This window comes from Lucilia sericata, unplaced genomic scaffold (genome assembly GCF_015586225.1).
Source record: "Lucilia sericata isolate MDLA Ls3-8-SP2 unplaced genomic scaffold, ASM1558622v1 Contig000159F_arrow, whole genome shotgun sequence".
NCBI lineage: Eukaryota > Metazoa > Arthropoda > Insecta > Diptera > Calliphoridae > Lucilia > Lucilia sericata.
The window spans coordinates 385410-410727 of record NW_023994189.1 but is presented as its reverse complement, the minus strand read 5'-3'; the positions used below and the strand labels follow the sequence as shown (position 1 = coordinate 410727).

At 30.5% G+C, this 25318-nt stretch overlaps 1 protein-coding gene across 2 annotated transcripts in view; it reads left to right on the top strand.

Moving 5' to 3' along the window:
* Positions 1-7813: 7813 nt before the first annotated feature.
* Positions 7814-25318, top strand: part of LOC119601340 (serine protease filzig) — a 36009-nt gene continuing 18504 nt past the window's right edge. Inside the window, exons 1-2 of one of the 2 annotated variants that reach the window (XM_037952192.1) lie at positions 7814-7947; positions 8951-9772. In XM_037952192.1, coding sequence (XP_037808120.1) covers positions 9604-9772 — 169 coding nt within the window. In that variant the 5' untranslated portion in view covers positions 7814-7947; positions 8951-9603. Of the gene's footprint in view, positions 9773-25318 lie in introns of both variants that reach the window. The other variant, XM_037952193.1, reaches the window with a different exon arrangement.

Below are 25318 nucleotides of genomic sequence, written 5' to 3'. Positions count from 1 at the left end.
TATAGACTAGACTATAGACTAGACTATAGACTAGACTATAGACTAGACTATAGACTAGACTATAGACTAGACTATAGACTAGACTATAGACTAGACTATAGACTAGACTATAGACTAGACTATAGACTAGACTATAGACTAGACTATAGACTAGACTATAGACTAGACTATAGTCTAGACTAGACTATAGACTAGACTATAGACTAGACTATAGTCTAGACTATAGACTAGACTATAGACTAGACTATAGACTAGACTATAGACTAGACTATAGACTAGACTATAGACTAGACTATAGACTAGACTATAGACTAGACTATAGACTATAGACTATAGATAGACTAGACTATAGACTAGACTATAGACTAGACTATAGACTAGACTATAGACTAGACTATAGACTAGACTATAGACTAGACTATAGACTAGACTATAGACTAGACTATAGACTAGACTATAGACTAGACTATAGACTAGACTATAGACTAGACTATAGACTAGACTATAGACTAGACTATAGACTAGACTATAGACTAGACTATAGACTAGACTATAGACTAGACTATAGACTAGACTATAGACTAGACTATAGACTAGACTATAGACTAGACTATAGACTAGACTATAGACTAGACTATAGACTAGACTATAGACTAGACTATAGACTAGACTATAGACTAGACTATAGACTAGACTATAGACTAGACTATAGACTAGACTATAGACTAGACTATAGACTAGACTATAGACTAGACTATAGACTAGACTATAGACTAGACTATAGACTAGACTATAGACTAGACTATAGACTAGACTATAGACTAGACTATAGACTAGACTATAGACTAGACTATAGACTAGACTATAGACTAGACTATAGACTAGACTATAGACTAGACTATAGACTAGACTATAGACTAGACTATAGACTGGACTATAGACTAGACTATAGACTAGACTATAGACTAGACTATAGACTAGACTATAGACTAGATTATAGACTAGACTATAGACTAGACTATAGACTAGACTATAGACTAGACTATAGACTAGACTATAGACAGACTATAGACTAGACTATAGACTAGACTATAGACTAGACTATAGACTAGACTATAGACTAGACTATAGACTAGACTATAGACTAGCTATAGACTAGACTATAGACTAGACTATAGACTAACTATAGACTAGACTATAGACTAGACTATAGACTAGACTATAGACTAGACTATAGACTAGACTATAACTAGAACTATAGACTAGACTATAGACTAGCCTATAGACTGGACTATAGACTAGCCTATAGACTGGACTATAGACTAGACTATATACTAGACTTTAAAGGACTTTTTGCTATTTTAATATGAAAATTTCTCTTTCTTAGGTGAAGTGTTATTATGTTTGCGAACTTAAAAGTTACAAGGTGTTAACAGGTAACCATTCAAATGATTAATTAAACTTTGTCGTTTTAAAAAAAAATTTACATAAAAATTTATAATAAATCCACAAAATAAACGACTTTGCTAAAAACAGCAAATTAAAGTAAAAACTGTATAATTTAAACAAAAAATTTTCTAGCAGAAAATTAAATATTTATTTATTTAAAAGAGCGTTTCCTTTAATTTGATATGCCTACTGTAGACTCTTGAGGGCATTACAAAATAACAATTTAAAAAATTTAAACAAATGAATCAATGATACGCCGACATGATGCTACAAAAAAGTTTCAGTGGGGTCAGATCTTAAAAATAGTTAGATATTGTTGCTTTTTCTTCTTTCTTTACGAATTATATTATGAAAAGCATTTGAAAAAAAAAAAAGTTTAACAAAAGCTACAAAACAATTTGAAACAAAGATGATTATGAAGATAATACGATTACGTTTGTAAACAGACAAAGACCACTTTAAAGCAAATGATTTGAGAGATGCCTTTCAAATTCCCTTTTAATAGTTTAACACCCATAAAGATGCGGAAGTTTCTTTCCATTCAAGAGCAATAGAGTTGCAACATTTCGAAGAAACAAAAAACGCACAAGAAAGTTAAAAAAAAAAATTAAAAAATCAATAAAAATAAATAAACCGAAAGCCATAACAAACTGATTTTGGTGGTTGGAAGAAATTAAATAAAAAAAAAACAAAATGATAAATAATTTAAACAAATATGTAGCTGATTGGCAGACGAGTAAAAAAAAACTAAATAATGTTTAACAAATGTTTAAATAATTAACAAATTAATTAATCAATAACTTACCTTTTTACTGGGAAGGGAGTAGACAACATTTGTTGTTGATTTGCTGATACCTAAAAATGAACTTAAAACAAAATTTAAATGAATATTTTGTATTGATATATAAGAAATCGGTCAAAACATCAAACAGAGAAAAAAATTACTAATTTTCAATTTGAAAGTTAAATAATACTTGTTCACAATAACAGATACAAATGTACGTTACGAATGGGTATTAAGTTGTTTGCACTGAACAAAACACACATGTTTTTATTTCGAACGAACATAATACTTCATTCCGCTTCCTCTTTTTCTTTGTATTGAAAAAAAAAAGGTATAGAGTTATTGTCGTATTTTAATAATAGCTATCCGAACAAAAGTACCGTTTAAAGTTTTGAAAAAAAAAAATAAAAATGAAAGTGATTTAGTATTTATTTAAAGTATTTTTAGTTTATATTTTTCTCTGTGTTTCTTTTGCCAAAACTATTTTAATTAAAAATAATTTCTTAAAAATTGTGTATTATTTGTCTGTGAAGACAAGACTTTAATTAGTGGCCAACAAAAAAGTCTAACCTAAATTGATGTTTTGAGATAAATACACTCAAAGGTTTGTGTTAGTTTAAGCTTAGCATCCCTTACTTATTCATTTCGGCAGCCGACCATAGACTCGTCTATAGTGTCGACTATAGTCATCTCTATAGAGACAACTAAAGACTCATCTATAGTGTCGACTAAATACTTGTCTATAGAGTCGACTATAGACTTGTCTATAGAGTCGATAATAGACTCGTCTATAGATACGACTATAGACTCGTCTATAGAGTCGACTATAGACTTGTTTATAAAGCCGACTAAATACTTTTCTATAGAGTCGACTATGGACTCGTCTATAGAGTCGACTCGTGTATAGAGTTGACTCTAAACTCGGCTATAATGTCAACTTTGGGCTCGTCTATAGTGTCGACTATGGACTCGTCTATAAAGTCGGCTATAGGCTCGTCTATAGAGTCGACTATAGACTTGGCTATAAAGTCGACTATAGACTTGTCTATAGAATCGACTAAATACTTGTCTATAGAGTCGACTATAGACTTGTCTATAGAGTCGACTATAGACTTGCTATAGAGTCGACAATAGACTTGTCTATAGAGTCGGCTATAGACTTTTCTATCGAGTCGACTATAAACTTGTCTATAGAGTAGACTATAGACTAGTCTATAGCGTCGACTATAGACTCGTCCATGGAGTCGACTATTGGCTAGTCTACAGATTCGACTACAGACTCCTCAATAGAGTCGACCATAGACCCGTCTATAGAGTCGTCTATAGACTCGACTATATAATCGTCTATAGACTTGTCTACAGAGTCGACTATAGACTACAGACGAGTCTATAGTCTACTCTATAGACGTCTATAGACTTGTCTATAGACAGCTCTATAGACGAGTCTATAGTCGACTATAGACTCGTCTATAGAGTCTATAGAGATTGAGAGACTCGTCTATAGTGTCGACTATAGACTAGTCTATAATGTCGACTATAGACTAGTCTATAGTGTCGACTACAGACTAGTCTATAGTGTCGACTATAGACTCGTCAATAGTGTCGACTATAGACTCGTCTATAGACTTGTCTACAGACTACAGACGAGTCTATAGTCGACTCTATAGACGTCTATAGACTTGTCTACAGTGTCGACTATAGACTTGTTTATAGAGTCGACTATAGACTTGTCTATTAAGTCGACTGTAGACTAGTCTATAATGTCGACTATAGACTCGTCAATAGTGTCGACTATAGACTCGTCAATAGTGTCGACTATAGACTCGTCAATAGTGTCGAATATAGACTCGTCTATAGAGTCGACTATAAACTCGTCTATAAAGTCGATAGACTCGTCTATAGAGCTGACTATAGACTCGTCTATGGAGTCGACTATAAACTCGTCTGTAGAGTCAACTATAAATCTATTGAAACGACTATAGACACGTTTAAAGCCGACTATTTAGTAGTCTTGAGTTTTCTAAAAGAACAACTAACATTTGGAATTTGGAATTGTGTGTAATCTTTTGTATTTGTTTTAAGTTTCCTGCAAAATAAATATTTGCAAGAAACAATGAACAAAAACATTGATAAATTTCTATTTAATATTTCACTTTTTTGATGTTTATTTTTTTTGACAATTTCTTAAACATCATTAGCTGCGTATTAAAATAATGTTAAAATGTTTTAAAAATTTTCTTTTTTTCCCTACTACAAGTATTTAGACGCTAATTAAATAGCATTTATGTAGTAATACGACTTTTTTTTAATTAATGCTCAATTGTTGGGGTGTTTCTTTTTTATTATTTATTTAACTAACAATGTATTTTCACAGTATTTTATTCTTTGCCAAAAGACAATATTTAAACTTTAAAGATCCAAGACCGACCGACCATGTACATTGTGCAAGCATGCCATGAACATGTTTATCATTATGAAGATGATGTTGGTGGTGTTAATGATGATGATGATTTTGTTTGTCAAATTTACTTTCATTTTGCACACTTGTTAGGGTTTTGTATGTTTTTTGGTTTATTTCTAGTAATTTTTTCTATTTATTTGAGGTGAGAAAATATTTAAACGAAAAATACATGAAAAAAGTAATAGTAAACACAGCCACAACAAGTTGTTAAAAGTGAAATTGAACTTAACTTAGGTTTTATTAACTATTAACTAAATATCATAATAAAAGTGATCATGAAAGTTAAAGATTTGGAAGCTTTCTTTAGGGTAATACTTGAAAATTGTAATATTTTTTTTAAGAAAACTTTGGTTTATATAACAAATTTTTTAAAAATGTTCCATTTGCTACATTTTATTTAGTAAATCAAACTTGTTTTGAGTTTTTAACTTAGAACTAAATTTCTTTCATTAAAATCTAGCATTAAATCATACATATTAAAAACATTTCATACATAAAACTCTAAAAAATCTTCTTTTCATATAACAAAAACAAAAGACTTAAGCAACATGCATGATGCATTTTTAAATATTTTCACTCATACACACACGTCTGTTAACTACAAAAACTTTATGAACTAAATTTTTAAAATATTTTGTTTTAATTAAAGATCTTTTTTTTCCATAAAAACCATAAAATTTTTTGTAAGATTTATAAAACTATAAAATATTTTTTCTACAAAAAATGCAATCAAACGAAAACAACAAGTGTTTATTCAAAGAAATTCTATTAAAATAAAACCATCAGGTTTTATAAAATAATTATATTTATATGAATAATGCGGCTTATCTAATAAAAATCCAAAATACTGTTAAAAAATAGATAACTTTAAGTTTTTAGTTACAAATAAAGTTACAAACAACGCACACTCTCACTTTTATATACAAGCAAATAAATGTTTCTTGACATTGTTTACTTTTTTTCTCTTAATCTTAAAAACATTTAAATCTCTTGTAATGTCATTGTTGACAAGTAATTACCAACAAAAAATAAAGTACTTCTGCTAACAAGAAGAGTACAAGTGATTTTTCTGTCATTAAAATATTGTTTGTAAATCATTTTGAATTTTAAAGTTTCACAGAAAGTGAAAATAATATTTATTCTTAAGTTTTTATGACAACTGTTAAATTATGAATGCATGAGACAGACCTCAACAAACCGACAAATCATAACAAACACCTTGCAGTATCTTTTGAAAAATATTAACGGTCAGTCACTTACACACTCGGACGCACATGGGAATGCACACATGAAGACATTCACACTCGTTAATGTGAGATGTTTATTTAAAACCCTAAGATCGCTGGACGCTCTTTCCAACTTAGAAATCGACAAAAAAACAAACTGATCAATTATACTTTTCAACAAAAATAGATTTTTATATAAAAAACATAAAATCGGCTGCAGATTAGCTTTAATCGCGAAAATAGCTAAATTATATCATCACTTATATTTTCCATTAAAACTTGACTAAGCCATAGAACTAACTATGTCCAGACTATAGTCCAGACTATAGACATGGCTATAGTCCAGACTACAGCCCAGACTGTAGTCCAGATTATAAACCAGACTATAGTCCAGAATATATACGAATCTATAGTCCAAAATATTGGCGAGACTATAGACCAAACTACAGTCCAGACTCTAGACTAGATTATAGTCCAGACTATAGTCCAGACTATAGTCCAGACTATAGTCCAGACTATAGTCCAGACTATAGTCCAGACTATAGACTACACTATAGTGCAGATTATAGACTAGACTATAGTCCAGACTATAAACTAGACCATAGTCCAGACTATAGTCTAGACTAGACTATAGACTAGACTATATAATAGCCTATAGACTATGGCCCAGACTACAGACTAGACTATAGTCCAGACTATAGACTACTCTATAGTCCAGACTATAGACTACTCTATAGTCCAGACTATAGACTACTCTATAGTCCAGACTATAGACTATTCTATAGTCCAGACTATAGACTACTCTATAGTCCAGACTATAGACTACTCTATAGTCCAGACTACAGACTACTCTATAGTCCAGACTATAGACTACTCTATAGTCCAGACTATAGACTACTCTATAGTCCAGACTATAGACTACTCTATAGTCCAGACTATAGACTACTCTATAGTCCAGACTATAGACTACTCTATAGTCCAGACTATAGACTACTCTATAGTCCAGACTATAGACTACTCTATCGTCCAGACTATAGACTACTCTATAGTACAGACTATAGACTACTCTATCGTCCAGACTATAGACTACTGTATAATCCAGACTATAGACTACTCGATAGTCCAGACTATAACTACTCTATAGTACAGACTATAGACTACTCTATACTCCAGACTATAGACTACTCTAATAGTCCAGACTATAGACTAGACTATAGTCCAGACTTTGGACTATAGTCTCGTCTATTATATATTACAGACTCCATTATAGTCCAAACTATAGACTAGACTATAGACTCAACTATAATCTATACTATAGACAAAACTATAGACGGTTTAGACATGAAATTTATTAAAGAAAATTGGTTATCAAATGAGCTTCCTTTTTCCAATCTTTGATTAATAAATTTATATAAAACAAAGTTTTCCAATAAATAAGGGAATTAAATTAGTTTCTTATTGCAGTTTATAAGTTAACATTATAAGGAATTCTATGGAATACATATGTACAAAAACAAATGTCTAACACATGTTCCAAGGCCATCAAGTGGTGTTGGTAAAAATCCCAACCAGTGGTTATTATATGCAATTACATAAATAAATACATTAACTAAAGCAACTTCATTCACCTGTTTATCACTTTAGAAAATCATAAAAAATCTACAAACTTCATGATCATTTTAATCTTGATGTTAAATTAACACTTCAAGCTGCTGTTAACTTAACAGACAGAGAGCTAAGCTTAACATCAATGTCAGTTTAACAGTTTTTTTATTAACTCTGGTTTAGTTGTTGGGAAAAAAAGACGAAGTAAAAGAAAGAAATTTGTGATGAGCAAGAAGAAAAGTTTTTAACTAAAAATATCGACAACCCAACGAGCAGAGATTCAGTAATCATAATAGCAGCAAAGCAAACGGACGTGTTTTATTTTAAACAACGGAAGACGTATTTTTTCTTTAAGTTTTATTGAGTTTTTTGTTTGGCTTAATGTTTCAAATCAAAAGCAGCTGTAAAATAAAACGTTAACGGTGAAGAAAACTAAAAAAAAAAAATAGCAGAAAATATTGCAACAATTTAAAGATAATTTTATATAAATGTGTTAAATAGCAGTAGTGCATTTTATTAATATAAATATACAAAAAATATAAACAAAATATATAAACACTTAACTGGAAGTTAATATACAAATCGTGCAAGTTGGAGAGTTTTTGGCCAAAATTTCTTTAGCAGCAGCAGCAGTAGCAACAATAACAAAAAACCCGGTTTGCTTTTCTTGGTTTATTTGTTTGCTCAACAAATTTACTCTCTACTACTTTTGCTGGTTGGCTGTCTAACTAACTGACTGACTGGCTGGCTGGCTTGTTTGCGGGCCGAGTGAGTGACTGGTTGGTGTTGCCTACTAAGAGTACTGCTAAGCCATGGTCGTCTTGTGCTCCATGCTAAAGTGAAAGTTGGTGTTAAGCATAAATTCGAAGTCCGTTATCTTTTTGAAGACAAGAATTTTTTACAAACTTGGTCAACACTTAAACATTTCGTATTGTAACGTCCAAGCGAGCGGACGTCTCTCAAAACATATACAGCACCAAAAAACAAACGGTTGTCTAAGACAAACTCACACACACACACACACACCCAAATACACGGGTACACCAGAAATAGACGACAAACGATTTTAACACTTTTTCGTACTTTCTTGGCCACAACAGAAGACGAAGAAGAAAACGTAAAAGACAAAACCCAGTAACAGGTGTATGTAAATTGAAACAGCACGACGATTTCATATTTAAGGTGGTTTTCAGACATTCTACACCACTTTAGTCGTACGCTGAGCCACTTACTCCACTTTGAGTTGAATTGCATCTTTACGAATTGAATTTCGTTGCAAACAACTATTTAACGCTCTACACAATTTTAAATTCTAATTAAAATTGTGCGTGTTTAGTTAAAAAGATAAAAGTTAAATAGATTTTTCTTAAGTGGGCTTTTTATTATTATTTTTTATTTAATTTGAAAACAAATTATTTAATTAAGCAACAACAACAAAAAACAAATAATAGTGTTTTTAAACGCGAGTGTTCTTTTTAAAACCAAAGACTGAAAAAAAGCTGAATTTGTTTGTAAAGTCTAAAAATATAAATTTAAAAAATACAACAACAACGACTTGCAACTACTTTTATAAGAAAATATAAAACAAAATAAAGTGGAAAAATTGTTTGTGTAAGAAAAATAATAGAAAATATAGAAAAAAAATAAAATCAAATCAAATAACTAACAACAAACGATGAAAAGAAAACTAATTATAATTTTTTGTTAAAGAATTTCTCTCTAGCATTAAAATTGCAATGCAACAACCAAGTCAGCAAAGACAACAACAACCACAACAAAACAATAATTGTGCGTAAAGCATAAAAGCGGAATAAATAAAGTTAAAATAAAAAAAATAAAAATAAAATAGAAACATAGAATAAAAAAACACAAATAATAATAAAAATAAAAAAACAAGTTTGTTGCTTAAGTCTTTCGTTTTAACCACCACAACAAAAAACAAACGCAAACAATAAAACAACAGTTTAGAACAAAACGGTTCATTTGCAAATTCATTCATTAATGACAACAACTAAATTTATAAACTATTTATTATCATAAAAAAAAAACAAAGACTTTACATAACATTTTATCACATTATGACTGTAAGCTTAAACAAACGATCGCTGAACCAGCGATCGCCTATCACAACTACAAGCTCAACATCAAGATCATTTGCCATACAATGGGGTCAACTTATTGTAACCACTTTAGTTATAATTGCCGCTTTAATAAATCTAACACATGGATTTAAAACCATTAATGGTGGTAAGTAATTAATACTCTAACTACTTTACTCAGTACTCTGTAATATAATACAGAAACTTGTTGTTGTTTATGTTGAATTTAGGGCGAATATTAAGAAAATAAAAAAGGGAAGGTGAAATTACAAAAAAAAAAAAATAAATAAAAATAATAATAAAGCGTGAGAAAATTTTTATTGGGAAAATTTTTTAAAAAGTGAATTTATATATAAATCAAAGGGTTTACTGTGACTGCAGATCCTTAAATATCCAAATCTGTGATCACTCATATTTTCCTCTAAAAATTAATTTGTATAGGAAAAAACCTAAAATCGTTAGTAAATTCTTTAAAAAAAGTTTCACTCAAAAAATCAGTGAAAAACTGCGATCATCACGAGATGTGACTATATTTTCCATTAAAAATCCCTTTATATGAAACAACTAAAATCGTTTGTAGATCCTGTGATTAACTTGAAATCACTCATATTTCTCGTTAAAAATAGATTTTGAAAATAGTGTGATCATCTTAGGATCACTTATATTTTCCATGAAAATGCATTTTGTATATGAAAAACCTAAAAACTGCTATTGATCATTTAATAACTCTTCAATCAGAAAAATTTTAAAATTCTGTGATCAGTCATATTTTCTATAAATAATCTGCAGATCCTTAAATAACTCTCGAAACGAAATATATTGAAAACTGTGATCATTTGGAGAACTTTCACATTTTCACATAAAAAATCTAAAATCGGCTATAGGTCCTAAAATAGAGAAAACCTGTGATGACTTCTATTTGATCATAAACCTTAATCGTTTGCAGATCCTTAATTAATGCTTCATTTAAGAAAATAGCGAAAAATGATCACCATTTCATTTAAATAAGCAATCACAGCGATCCTCTTTATATTTTAAATATATTTTTGATGGAAAGCCTTGTTCAGTTCTAAATCAGTTCTAGTTCAGTTCTAGTTCTAGTCAGTTCTAGTTCAGTTCTAGTTCAGTTCTAGTTCAGTTCTAGTTCAGTTCTAGTTCAGTTCTAGTTCAGTTCTAGTTCAGTTCTAGTTCAGTTCTAGTTCAGTTCTAGTTCAGTTCTAGTCAGTTCTAGTTCAGTTCTAGTCAGTTTCTAGTTCAGTTTCTAGTTCAGTTCTAGTTCAGTTCTAGTTCAGTTCTAGTTCAGTTCTAGTTCAGTTCTAGTTCAGTTCTAGTTCAGTTCTAGTAGTTCTAGTTCAGTTCTAGTTCAGTTCTAGTTCAGTTCTAGTTCAGTTCTAGTTCAGTTCTAGTTCAGTTCTAGTTCAGTTCTAGTTCTCAGTTTCTAGTTAGTTCAGTTCTAGTTCAGTTCTAGTTCTAGTTCAGTTCTAGTTCAGTTCTAGTTCAGTTCTAGTTCAGTTCTAGTTCAGTTCTAGTTCAGTTCTAGTTCAGTTCTAGTTCAGTTCTAGTTCAGTTCTAGTTCAGTTCTAGTTCAGTTCTAGTTCAGTTCTAGTTCAGTTCTAGTTCAGTTCTAGTTCAGTTCTAGTTCAGTTCTAGTTCAGTTCTAGTTCAGTTCTAGTTCAGTTCTAGTTCAGTTCTAGTTCAGTTCTAGTTCAGTTCTAGTTCAGTTCTAGTTCAGTTCTAGTTCAGTTCTAGTTCAGTTCTAGTTCAGTTCTAGTTCAGTTCTAGTTCAGTTCTAGTTCAGTTCTAGTTCAGTTCTAGTTCAGTTCTAGTTCAGTTCTAGTTCAGTTCTAGTTCAGTTCTAGTTCAGTTCTAGTTCAGTTCTAGTTCAGTTCTAGTTCAGTTCTAGTTCAGTTCTAGTTCAGTTCTAGTTCAGTTCTAGTTCAGTTCTAGTTCAGTTCTAGTTCAGTTCTAGTTCAGTTCTAGTTCAGTTCTAGTTCAGTTCTAGTTCAGTTCTAGTTCAGTTCTAGTTCAGTTCTAGTTCAGTTCTAGTTCAGTTCTAGTTCAGTTCTAGTTCAGTTCTAGTTCAGTTCTAGTTCAGTTCTAGTTCAGTTCTAGTTCAGTTCTAGTTCAGTTCTAGTTCAGTTCTAGTTCAGTTCTAGTTCAGTTCTAGTTCAGTTCTAGTTCAGTTCTAGTTCAGTTCTAGTTCAGTTCTAGTTCAGTTAGTTCTAGTTCAGTTCTAGTTCAGTTCTAGTTCAGTTCTAGTTCAGTTCTAGTTCAGTTCTAGTTCAGTTCTAGTTCAGTTCTAGTTCAGTTCTAGTTCAGTTCTAGTTCAGTTCTAGTTCAGTTCTAGTTCAGTTCTAGTTCAGTTCTAGTTCAGTTCTAGTTCAGTTCTAGTTCAGTTTTAGTTCAGTTCTAATTTAGTTCCAGGAATTATGTTCTTAATTTGAGTTCAAATTCATACTTCATAGATGCTAGCTTAATCAAGTATGTCAAATTTATTAAAGCTTTAGAAAAAAGTTCAAAATCCTGCTTGACCACTGTCTTCCGTTTACAATATTCGGACATTTACGCATGCCCCCAAGCGATCAATCTTAAAGCAAATCAAATCTTATTATTTTTATATATAAAAACATTTATATAAACAACTATCTATATACACTTAAAACTATATAAATAATATGTGTATATAGTGAAAAAAAGCTTTCACTGCTGCTTGTTCACAATTTGCTATCAATTCAATATACACACTAAAGCCATCAATGAGGACAACAATGACAACAACAGTGCCAACAAAAATGAAAAAATAAATATAAACAATTTGCACAATACTTACTTATTTACTACTTACTAACTTACCACTAACAATCTGCTACATGTTGTACAAAGGCATTAAAAGAAAAGTCAAAGCCAAAGTTATAATAAAAATACACGCTCAAACACATACAACTTAATTTGATCGAAAAAAAAAAACAAAAAGAACTCACACTTGTTTGTTTGTAAGTGTGTTTCTTATAACAAACAATTGTTGGCAATTGGTAACAAGTAGGTCTATCTTTTCTATTTCTATTACAATTTTTTTTTCAATTTTTTTATAAAGTTTATTATTTAAAATATGCCATGATACACTTTACTTCTACTTCGTGTTTTTTTCTAAACAAAAACTTGTAAAGTGGAATTCCTTTTGTTGGAAAATGGAATAATAATAATAGAAATAATAGGAAAAAACATAAAAGAAGTTACTAAATCTTTTATAAATACTTACTAGTTTGCTGCTCTTGTTCAAGTTATCTATAGAATAAGTATGTATTTAATGAACCTTAGAAAGTGAGTTTTTTTTTTGTTACGGCCATGGGAAGCAGAGAGGAGTTCAGACAAAGTATGGATTTTATATAAAGTGGAAATGTTGTAGAAATTGCTTTAGTTTTTAGACTTTTAGAAATAAAGTTGCTGGGAAATGAACTTGAGTTTAATTGCAATTTTTAAATGACCTTGGCATATCATTGTTGGGAAAAAATGGAAGATCTATTGATCTAGTCTATTGACAAGACGAAGGACTAGATTATTGGCTGGCTATTGAATAGTCTATTGACTAGGCCATTGACTAGTTCACTGACTTGACTATTGAAAATTCCATTGTCTAGACTATAGACTAGACAATTGACTAATTTATTGACTAGTCTATTGATTAGTCTATTGACTAGACTGTTGACTAGCTTATGGCAAGACTATTGACTATTCTATTGACTAGACTATTGTCTGGACTATTGACTGAACTATTGACTAGTCCAGTCCATTAACTAGACTCTTCCCTACAATATTAACTAGTCTATTCACTAGACTATTGACAGTATATTGACTAGACTATTGACTAGTCTATTGACTGGACTATTGACTAGTCTATTGACTGGACTATTGACAGCCTCTTGACTAGACCAATAACTTCTCCATTGACTAGTCTATTCACTAGACTGTTGACTATACTATTTAGTGGACTATTGCCTAGTCTATTGACTAGACTATTGGACAGACCATTGACATGTCTACGGACTAGTCTGTTGACTAGACTATTGACTAGTGTATTGACCAGTTGACTGATTAATTGACTCGACTATTGACAATTCCATTGCCTAGACTATTGACTAGACAATTAACTAATTTATTGACTAGACAATCGACTAGGCTGTTGACTAGACTATTGTCTAGACTATTGACTAAATTATTGACTAGTCCCGTCCATTAACTAAACTATTGACTATACTATTAACTAGTCTCTTCACTAGACTATTGACTATACTATTGACTACAATATTGACTTAACTATTGGCTAGTATATTCACTAGACTATTGATAGTCTATTGACTAGAATACTGACTAAACTATTGACTAGTCTATTGACTAGAACATTAAATACTCCATTGACTAGTTCATTGACTAGTATATTTACTAGACTATTGGATAGGCTTGTCAATGTCTTCTGACTAGTCTGTTGACTACTACACTATTATCTAGTCTATTCTCTAGACTATTGACAGTCTATTAACTAGACTATTGACTAGAATATTGACTAAACTATTAACTATTCCAATGACTAGACAGTCTATTGATTAGACTGTTGACTAGTCTACTGACTAGACCATTAACTACTCCATTGATTAGTTTATGGACTAGACTATTTACTGCACTATTGAATGGACTATTTAATGGACTCTTAACTGGTCTATTGATTAGACCATTGGATGGACTAGTGACAAGTCTACTGACTAGTCTGTTGATTATACTATCGACTAAACTATTGGCTAGTCTATTGACCAGTTCATTATCTAGACTATTGACTGCACTATTAACTAACCTATTCACTAGACTATTGACAGCCTATTGACTAGACTATTGACTATAATATTGATTAGTCTTGTTAAGTGTAGGGTGCTCAAACATTAATAATTCCTAATAAATATATTATGACAAGTGCAAGTCATGGCAACAGGTATATGCTCATAAAATCCACGACAAATTGATAATAAACAATAACAACAATACATAAATATAAAGAAAATAAAACAAACAACGGATACGGATATGATAGACGAATTAAAAGAAACTGCAAAACACAAATGGACATACCAATTAAGACAAGTAATCAAATTCACTTAACACTACACTCACACTCTCTTAACAAAAAAGCTAAACTAAAATACTACTTGTTTTTTGGTATCTGGACTACTTGTAGCAAAAAAGAACAACTATTCAAATAATAATAAAACCATTTGATGACATTTTGCCACCTTTTTTTGTTTGTTCTGCTTTGTTTTGTACAATTTAGACCATTTAATGCTAGATTAACTTCTTTTTAACGCTTTCAATTAACCACTGAATCAGATACACACATTTTTTTTGCAAACAAAAAAACTTACCTACTACTATTCTAGGTGATTTATAGTAGTGATACTGTTATAATAACAAAAAAAAAACAACAAATGAATGAGAGAAGTACACTTTTTTATATAAAAAGCTGTTTTTACGCACATCTCCCTCCCTGAAAAAAACCATAAACACAGACCCACTAACAACCACTTTAAAATGACACATAAAAATGTTTGAAGAAACTTTGACAAGTGACGGGCTCAATGAGTGAGCGAAAATACATGAATGAATGACTGTGCTCTTATCTATAGAAGATAGGAAAGAATAACAAATGTTATATACCCACCAGCAAAATGACAAAATATTCTTCGATCCGGAATGTCCAGAATCATACCCGTCTAAAGATTGGCCTGGGTTTCTCTAAAACTCAACAGACAGATTGTCCGTCTTAGAATTGTATATGGAACTAAAGTACTTATGCTTTAGGAGGACTGTGACCAATATATCGTTATGTTACAGAATGCATAACAAAATCAATATACCCTGAACTTTCTGGTGTAGGGTATAAAAGCAAAAAATACAAAATCATAACAAATAGTAATAAGCAACAATAAAAAATAATAATAATTCTTAAATGTCTGTATAAATGTATCTGTAAAATGTGAAAATGTAATAATAATAACAAAACAAGTCTTTTGGCATGGTCGTTGTCTTTTATATCTGAACTTGTTTTCATTTATTATAGTGTTAATAGTTTATCATTATCATCATCATGTTTATCATCATCATCATCATCAACATACATATGTAGTTGTCTTTTGTATTGTAATTATAATTGTGTTACAATTAAACAATTTAAACAAACGATGTCTTCTTTTTCTTTAACTTTTTTTTTTGTAATACTCATTCCACCACAACCAAAAGCAATTAAGTTCTATTTCTGTTTGCAATATTGTTAAAGTGAAAATTTTGCTAAATAAATTATAAAAAAAAATAATAATAATAACTTTTAGTTAAAAAAAAAACTCTTACTATGTTTGCTGGTACACACACACAATTAGTTGTTTTGAAAACATTCCAAAACGTTTTTATTCAATTTTATTAAATACAACAAATTTTTAAACAAAATCAATTGTTTAAAATTAACACTTGATATTTGTTGTAAGAAATTTGTTGTTTTTCTTTAAAATGAAAGTATTTTGATTATTTTATTACAGAGAAATTTGTTAGATTTTAAAAGTTTAAATGGTATTTTATAAATTGTGGTATTTTCTAAAATCTATTATATATTATTAGAATTTTGTAGTACAATTTTATATACAAATTTTGCAAATCTTTCATTAAAAATTATATTGCTCATACCACGCGTAGTACCACTTCTATGATCTGTTTAGTATTATGATTATGAAAGGATTTCACTGTCGCTGTCCGCTCGAGGGTCTATTGACAAGTCTATGGACTAGTCGATTGTCTACTCTATAGTCTAGTTTATGGACTAGTCTATGAACTAGTCTATTGACTAGGCTATTGAATAGTCTACTGATTAGTCTATTGTATAGTCTATTGGCTAGAACATTGACTAATCTATTGAATAGTCTATTGTCTAATCTATAGACTGGTCTATGCACTAGTATACTTCTAGTTTACCAACTAGTCTATTGACTAGTCTTGGAACTAATCTATGGACTAGTCTCAGAGGTTTCTTTCACTGATCTATTGATCTTTCATTAAAAATTATATTGCTCATACCACGCGTAGTACCACTTCTATGATCTGTTTAGTATTATGATTATGAAAGGATTTCACTGTCGCTGTCCGCTCGAGGGTCTATTGACAAGTCTATGGACTAGTCGATTGTCTACTCTATAGTCTAGTTTATGGACTAGTCTATGAACTAGTCTATTGACTAGACTATTGAATAGTCTATTGGCTAGAACATTGACTAATCTATTGAATAGTCTATTGTCTAATCTATAGACTGGTCTATGCACTAGTATACTTCTAGTTTACCAACTAGTCTATTGACTAGTCTTGGAACTAATCTATGGACTAGTCTCAGAGGTTTCTTTCACTGATCTATTGATTGACTAGTATATAACTGATTTAAGGACTAATCTACGGCCTAGTCTATTGACTAGTCTATAGTCTAGTCTGTTGACTAGTCTATGAACTAGTATATGGACTATTCTATTGATTAGTTTATTGACAAGTCTATGGACTAGTTGATTGACTAGTCTATAGTCTAGTTTATGGACTAGTCTATGAATTAGTCTACTGACTAGACTACTACTGATTATAGAATAGTCTATTGACTAGTCCATTGATTAATCTATTGACTGGTCTATGGACTAGTCTATTGACTAGTCTATTTCTAGTCCTCCAACTAGTCTATTGACTTGTATAGGAACTAATCTATGGACTAGTCTATGCACTAGTCTAGGAAGTAGTATATGGACTAGTCTGTTGACTTGCCTATGAACTAGACTATTGAATAGTCTATTGATTATAGAATAGTCTATTGACTGGTCTATTGACTGGTCTATTGACTAGTCTGTTTCTAGTCCACCAACTAGTCTATTGACTAGTGTAGGAACTAATCTATGGACTAGACTATGCACTAGTCTAGGAAGTAGTATATGGACTAGTCTATTGACTAGTCTATGAACTACTCTATTGACAAATCTATGGACTAGTCGATTGACTAGTTTATAGTCTAGTCAATAACCTAGTCTAGACTAAGAACCAGTCTATTGACTAGACTATTGAATAGTCTACTGATTAGTCTATAGAATAGTCTATTAACTAGTTCATTGACTAATATATTGTCAAATTTATGAACTGATGTATGGACTAGTCCAGTCTAGGAACTAATCTATGAACTAGTGTATTGACTAATCTGTGGACTAGTTTATTAACTAATCTATGCACTAGTCTATTGACTAATCTATGGACTAATCTATTGGCTAGCCTATGACCTTGTCAATTGACTAATCTAATGATTAGTCTACTCACTAGTCTACTTACTAAACTATGGACTAGTCTTATATATAGTCTACTGACTAGACTATTGACTTGTTTACTGACTAGCCTATTGATAAATCCATAGGCTAGTTCATTGACTAGTCTATGTACTAATCAATTGACTAGTATATTAAATAATCTATGGACTGGTCTAATGATTACTCTACTGTATAGTCTATTAACTAGTGTATTGATTAGTCTATGGGCTAGTCTATTGACTTGTGTATGGACTATTTTATTGACTAGTTTATTTTCTAGTCTATGGACTAGTCAATTGACTAGGTTATTGGCTAGTCTATTGACTAATCTATGGACTAGTCTATTAACTAGTTTATTAATTAGTCTATTGACTAGTCTATGGACTAGTATATGGACTAGTCTATGCACTAGTATATGGACTAGTCTATTGACTAATCTCTGGACTAGTCTATTGACTATTCTATTGATTAGTTTATTGACTAGTCTATTGACTATTGAGAAATTATAACCAATAGTGACATGTCCTTTCGAAATTCTTACTGTTAGAGTTTTATATATAATGTAGGTCATGGAAAAACTAAGCACTTAATTGTTTTAAAACTTTATTGTCGATATCTAAAAATGAAAACTAATAAAATTTCTAATTAATTTTGATTTAAAGATCAAAATCTTGTAAAACTAAATAAGTTTAAATAATTTGTTAAAGAAAAACAACAAACTAGTCTTCTGGTAGTAACCTGAAAAATGGTAATAGTTATTAAGACAACATTTTCAGGTTTTTCTTTTACTTGTTTAATTTAAATCTAAATATTTTTTTAAAAAAATTCAGGCAAGCATGCAAATGTTTTTTTTTATATTTTTTTAAAAGGTAGTTTCACAAATCAGGCTTGATAGTGTTTTTTTTAATATTTTATTTCATATAAAATGTTTTCTTAAATTTTACAACACAATTTTTATATTTGTGTCATACTGACTGACAAACATATAAAAACGCAGCCAAAGAAAGAAATTCTACAACAATAAACTTGAATTTCTGGCAGTAGTTTATTTTATCATATAAACCAAAATAATTTACATATTCACATGCTCTACACACACACACACACAGAGATATTAACACATACAGAGCTATAGAAGAAGATATTTTCATATTGTGTGAATTCATGGTTGTTACCATTTTTCTGGCATTTAGTCAACTATTTCAAGTTTAGAGCAGAAGCAGCAGCAACAACAATAATGGCAAAAGCTATAACTACCAGCAACGGAAAATCTTTAATTTACATAAATAATTTGTTTGAAACTGTTTGCTATAAATATTTTTTGAAAATTAATCAGTTATTAACATTTACCACTACCCGGTATTGGGTATCATTATTACAGTGTGGTTTAAATGTTTTAAGACAGCACCAACCTTAAATACAAATGTGAGAAATTGTTGTATGTGAGTGTGTGTGCTTAGTGACCTAATAATTTGTGCAAATATTGATTTTGAATAAATTATTCAACACTTTCTTTTCTATTGACATTTTGAAATTCATTTCAATTTGTTTTTTTATATTTCTTATTAATAGATAATTATAATCTCCTCCTAAATTTGGTAACGATTACATAATTTTTATATGTCTCTCAATTCAAAATTATGCGACAGTTTTTAACTTAATGTGTGTGATTTAATGTAAATAATATTGAAGAAAAAGGTTTGTGGTTAAACAAACAAAATTAAAAAACGAAAGTAAAAGTTATTTAATTTTCACAAAAAAATGGTTCTATTTATGGTTTGCACACGCATTTCACAATACTTACCTCAAAAGGTAATACAAAAGGGGTCAAAACGTGATTAACCTTTTTCTTTTCATAAAAATTTAATTGAAGTGTTAAAATTTTAAAATAAACAAAGAGTAAGATAGAAAGGTGAAAGAGAAGAACTAGCTGGAGAGTTAACTCAAAACACAAGGGACTAAAAATTGGAGGCCTATAGGAAAATGATTCTACAAATTGACAAAGAGAAAGGTCGTAAAAACTCAGACGCTATATATACTATACACCAGATTATATACTATACTATAAACTAGACTAAAGATCTGACTAAAGACTAGACTATATGCAGGACTAAAGCCTAGACTATACACTAGACTATAGATTATACTATAGGCTAGACTATAGAGTAGACTATAGCCTAGACTATAAACTAGACTATAGCCTAGACTATAAACTAGACTATAGACTAGACTATAGACTAGACTGTAGATTAGACTATAGACTAGACTGTAAACTAGACTATAGAGTAGACTATAATGTGGACTATAGACTGGACTATAGACTAGAGTATAGACTAGACTAAAGACTGGACTATAAACTAGACTATAATCTGGACTATATACTAGACTATATACTGGACTATAGACTAGGCAAGACTATAGACTATACTATAGAGTAGACTATAGACTAGACTATATTCTAGACTATAAACTATAATCTTGACTTTAGACCAGACTATAGACTAGACAATAGACTGGACTATAGACCGGCCTATAGACTAGTCTATAGAATAGGCTACAGACTAGTCTATAGACTAGACTGTAGACTGAGCTATAGACTGGACTATATAGTAGACTATAAAGAAGACTATAATCTAACCTTAAGACTGGACTATAGACTAGACTACAGACTAGACTATATACCAGACTATAGACTAGGCTATAGACTAGGCTATAGACTAGACTATAGACTAGGCTATAGACTAGACTATAGACTAGGCTATAGACTAAGCTATAGACTAGGCTATAGACTAGGCTATAGACTACGTTATAGACTAGACTATAGACTAGGCTATAGACTAGGCTATAGACTACGTTATAGACTTGACTACGGAGGAGACTAAAGAATAGACTAGACTTTGGACTATAGACTGGATTATAGAGTAGACTGTAGACTAGACTATAGACTCGACTATAGCGTAGACTATAAACTTGACAATAAACTCGAATATAGACTACACTACAGAGTAGACTATAGAGTAGACTACAGACTAGATTATAGAGTAGACTATAGACTAGACTATAGACCAGTCAATAGAGTGTACTATAGACTGGACTATAGACTAGACTATAATCTGGACTATAGACTGGACTATAGACTGGTAATATAGACTAGACCATAGACTAGACTATAGACCAGACAATAGACTAGACTATAGACTAGACTGTATACTGGACTATAGACTGGACTAGATATTGGACTATAGACTGGACTACGGATTAGACTATAGCCTGAACTATTATAGACTGGACGTAAGACTGGACTTTAAACAGGACTTTGGAAGGGACTATAAACTAAACTATAGACTGGACTATAGACTAGACTTTAAACTGGAATATAGGCTAGACTATAGGCTAGAAATTTCAAGTTTCGGAGAAGCTATATGACTAATTAGAAAAAGTCAGTTAGAAAACAATGAAAGTCGTATGTAAACCTATTAGAAAAATCTGTTATATTCAAAATTCATTGCGATTTGTGAAAATTCACCAGAAATCAATATATTATGAATGAATGTAAATAACTCCCAAAATTATTTAAAACATTTAAGATAAACATTATTTTGATTTTATCTCTAAACGCCACTCTATTTACAATACAACAAATTTATTCCAAAATTTTTACATACAAGTATCTAGTACTTTCAGCCACTGCTGCGGCTGCTATTGTTTTTTGTTTATGTCAAGCACGTTTCTGTTAAGAGTATAAGTGAGTGTAACTGAGTATCTGTAGAATACACCCAAGTACTTGTTGGTGATTTTTTTTTTTTTGTTTTATTTATTTTTTGTTAATATTATTTGTTGCCTTTTCATTTTTTAAAGTATTGTTTTTATAGTTTTTTTGTTTGTATTCTTCTTGTACAATTTACTTTCACTGTTTTACAAATAAACTACAAAATGAAAAAATACTCAAGATATTTGTCTGGCATTGTCGAGAGAGAGAGAGAGGTCGTTAACGTTAAATATTTTGTGGTTTTACTTTTTTTTGGTGGCACCACTTACTTATACAAATTATAAAGAATTACAATTATTTTTGAATAAATGTTTTTGTCATACATTTTAAGGGGTTATAAGTTCTGCTTATTAGATACAATATTTTCCATTTCAAGTGATTTGCAGTGTTTACTTTTCATTATTTGAATTGGTTTAATGCAAGTGTTAATAGAACATAGATTGTTTTCCAATTTACACAGTTGCATTTCCGTTTCAATTTCTTTTTCAATAATCGATCATGTGTGAAAGTTTGATACATGATCATATAGAAATAAGACAACAACATGAGTTGTTTTTTTTAAGAAAATCACTTTTCTTGAGATGACAAACAAGCAGGCAAACAGAGAAAATGTGACAAGTGTTTATGGAAATTAAAATTCAATTATTTCACTTTTTATTTAATAATCTGTATTTAAGATATTTTCTTAGATATTAAAATTAATCAGGAAAATGAACTGTAACCAATGCAAGAATAGACTATAGACTAGACTATAGACTAGACTATAGACTAGACTATAGATTAGACTATAGACTAGGCTATAGACTAGACTAGACTAGACTATAGACTAGACTATAGACTAGACTATAGACTAGACTATAGACTAGACTATAGACTAGACTATAGACTAGACTATAGACTAGACTATAGACTAGACTATAGACTAGACTATAGACTAGACTATAGACTAGACTATAGACTAGACTATAGACTAGACTATAGACTAGACTATAGACTAGACTATAGACTAGACTATAGACTAGACTATAGACTAGACTATAGACTAGACTATAGACTAGACTATAGACTAGACTATAGACTAGACTATAGACTAGACTATAGACTAGACTATAGACTAGACTATAGACTAGACTATAGACTAGACCAACGGTTCCCAAAAGGGGGTCCGCGGACCCCTAGTGGTCCGTAGCAAAATCCTAGGGGGTCCGCGAAGACGAACGAAAAAAATCATGAATAAAAAATATTCTCTATATGTTAGAAAATATTAAAAATATCTCCAAATTTTTCATAAATACTAAAATACACAATTTTTATTCAATAATCCCAGATTTGTTGGTGACTCTTTGAATTTTATTGTTTCGGTCGTTTATCAGGATGAAGCTAGGCCCTACAAATTTATTGTTTCACTTTTATAAAGTAAAGTATTATGTGATTTGTAATTTTTATAAATGTATATGTATCGAAATAAGTGTTTTTATAGCAGACGGATAATGATTTGCCTTAGAATTAAATACTGATACTGGTATCCCGGAATATGAAGTTAGGTCACATTTCATATTTTTTTTTAAATTGTAAGCAAAAGTGTTAATCTAGTTAATTTTAAATATAAATATTCCATTCCGACGTGATACACAGATTTTAACTTAATTTTGTTGTTCAATATTATTAAATCAACATCAGAAAATTCATAGCGTTATGCGTAAATAGTCAAAACCACGCAGTAAAATAATTCGTAGGTATTTTAAAATTCAAATTTAAGATCCAAATTCACAGTACATTCGCAAAGAGTTCAGGTCATATTTTATGTGGGTAACGCATTCCGCAACAACATCGAAGAAGTCTAACTTTCACATATTTTCCCGAAAACTTAGCTTACATACTCAGCTCACTCCTATGCAATCGCAAAAAAAATTTTGAAACATGACTCTTTAAGCACATGTCGACAATACTTGATAAAGAAACCTTTTCGCTACCTTGACGAGAAATGAACATGAAAGCTCTCACGATCATAAAATTAAACATCATGTTAGAAGTCATTCTATATTTAAAACCATGCAATTGAAAACATCTCCGAAATACTAAATATTCTCAATGTACGGGAATATTTTATAGGGTTTATGAACCAGGACTAAGACAATTTTCGGACGAACAATTACACAGTGATACAGCAAAAAAATGCAGGGGTTCTCATATACCAATTCCATTTCGTTATAGTCCATAGAGTAGGAATATATTTTTAATTTCTCCCGATCACTTCGTTTAGTTCCTCTTTAAGAGCAAAAGATGTGAAAAAGAGCTATTTTTGAAGTTTTAACTTTAAAACAATATATGTTTGGTAGTTTGCAACCGATTTTCAAATTGGATATTTTGTTTTAAAGATACAAGTGTTGTCTTTCAACCCAAAAAAATAAATCCAAAATTTATGATTAATGTCTTGGTTACGGCCATTTAAGTAAAAAAACTCACACTTTTTCAACAATTTTTAATTTTCATACTGCTCTACGTTGGCCATGAAGCAGTAACTTTAGCTTTTATTACATTTGAAAAAAGGCACATTAAGTTGGGTTTCCAATGATGGTCAATTTATGATAATCGATGAAAAAGGTTATAAGTTGTGCTCAGTTTTATAAAAATATAGCATATTTCTTCCATACAAAAATGTTCATGTTTCTGGTTTTCTTTGTAACAAGTTTAAAAAATGTTTATAAACATTTTTATGCAAAAATTAATTTGTATGGAGAAAACCAAAAATTCGAGGAACATGCTATTAGAAAAATTGGCATAAATCATCCAGTTTTTCATAGATTTTTATGAAATAACAAGTTTTAGAAACCTTTCTTTATGTGATTCTTCAGGAAAGTAATAAAAGATGAACTCACTGCCTCATGGCCAAAGTAGAGCATGATGAAAATGAAAATTTTTTAAAAAAGTGTGAGTTTTTTACTTAAACGACCGTAACTCAGACATTTGACCATAAATTTTGGATTTCTTTTTTTGGATTAAAAGGCAACACTTGTATCATTAAAAAAAAATATCGGATTTGAAAATCGGATGAAAACTACTAAACTTATGATTTTTCAAATTTAAAATTTCAAAAATGGCTCTTTTTCGCATCTTTTGCTCTTAAAAAGTAAGTTAACGAAGTGATAGGGAAAAACTAAAAATATATTCGTACTCTATGGACCATAACGAAATAGAATTGGTATATGAGAACGACTGCATTTTATTTTTCTTCACTTTTGTATCACAGTGTTATTTATAACAATAAGATATCAAAATATGTATGGGGGTCCGTGAAATTAAATAAATTCCTCAAGGGGTCCGCGAAGTAAAAAACGGTGGGAACCGCTGGACTAGACTATAGACTAGACTATAGACTAGACTATAGACTAGACTATAGACTAGACTATAGACTAGACTATAGACTAGACTATAGACTAGACTATGACTAGACTATGACTAGACTATGACTAGACTATGACTAGACTATGACTAGACTATGACTAGACTATGACTAGACTATGACTAGACTATGACTAGACTATGACTAGACTATGACTAGACTATG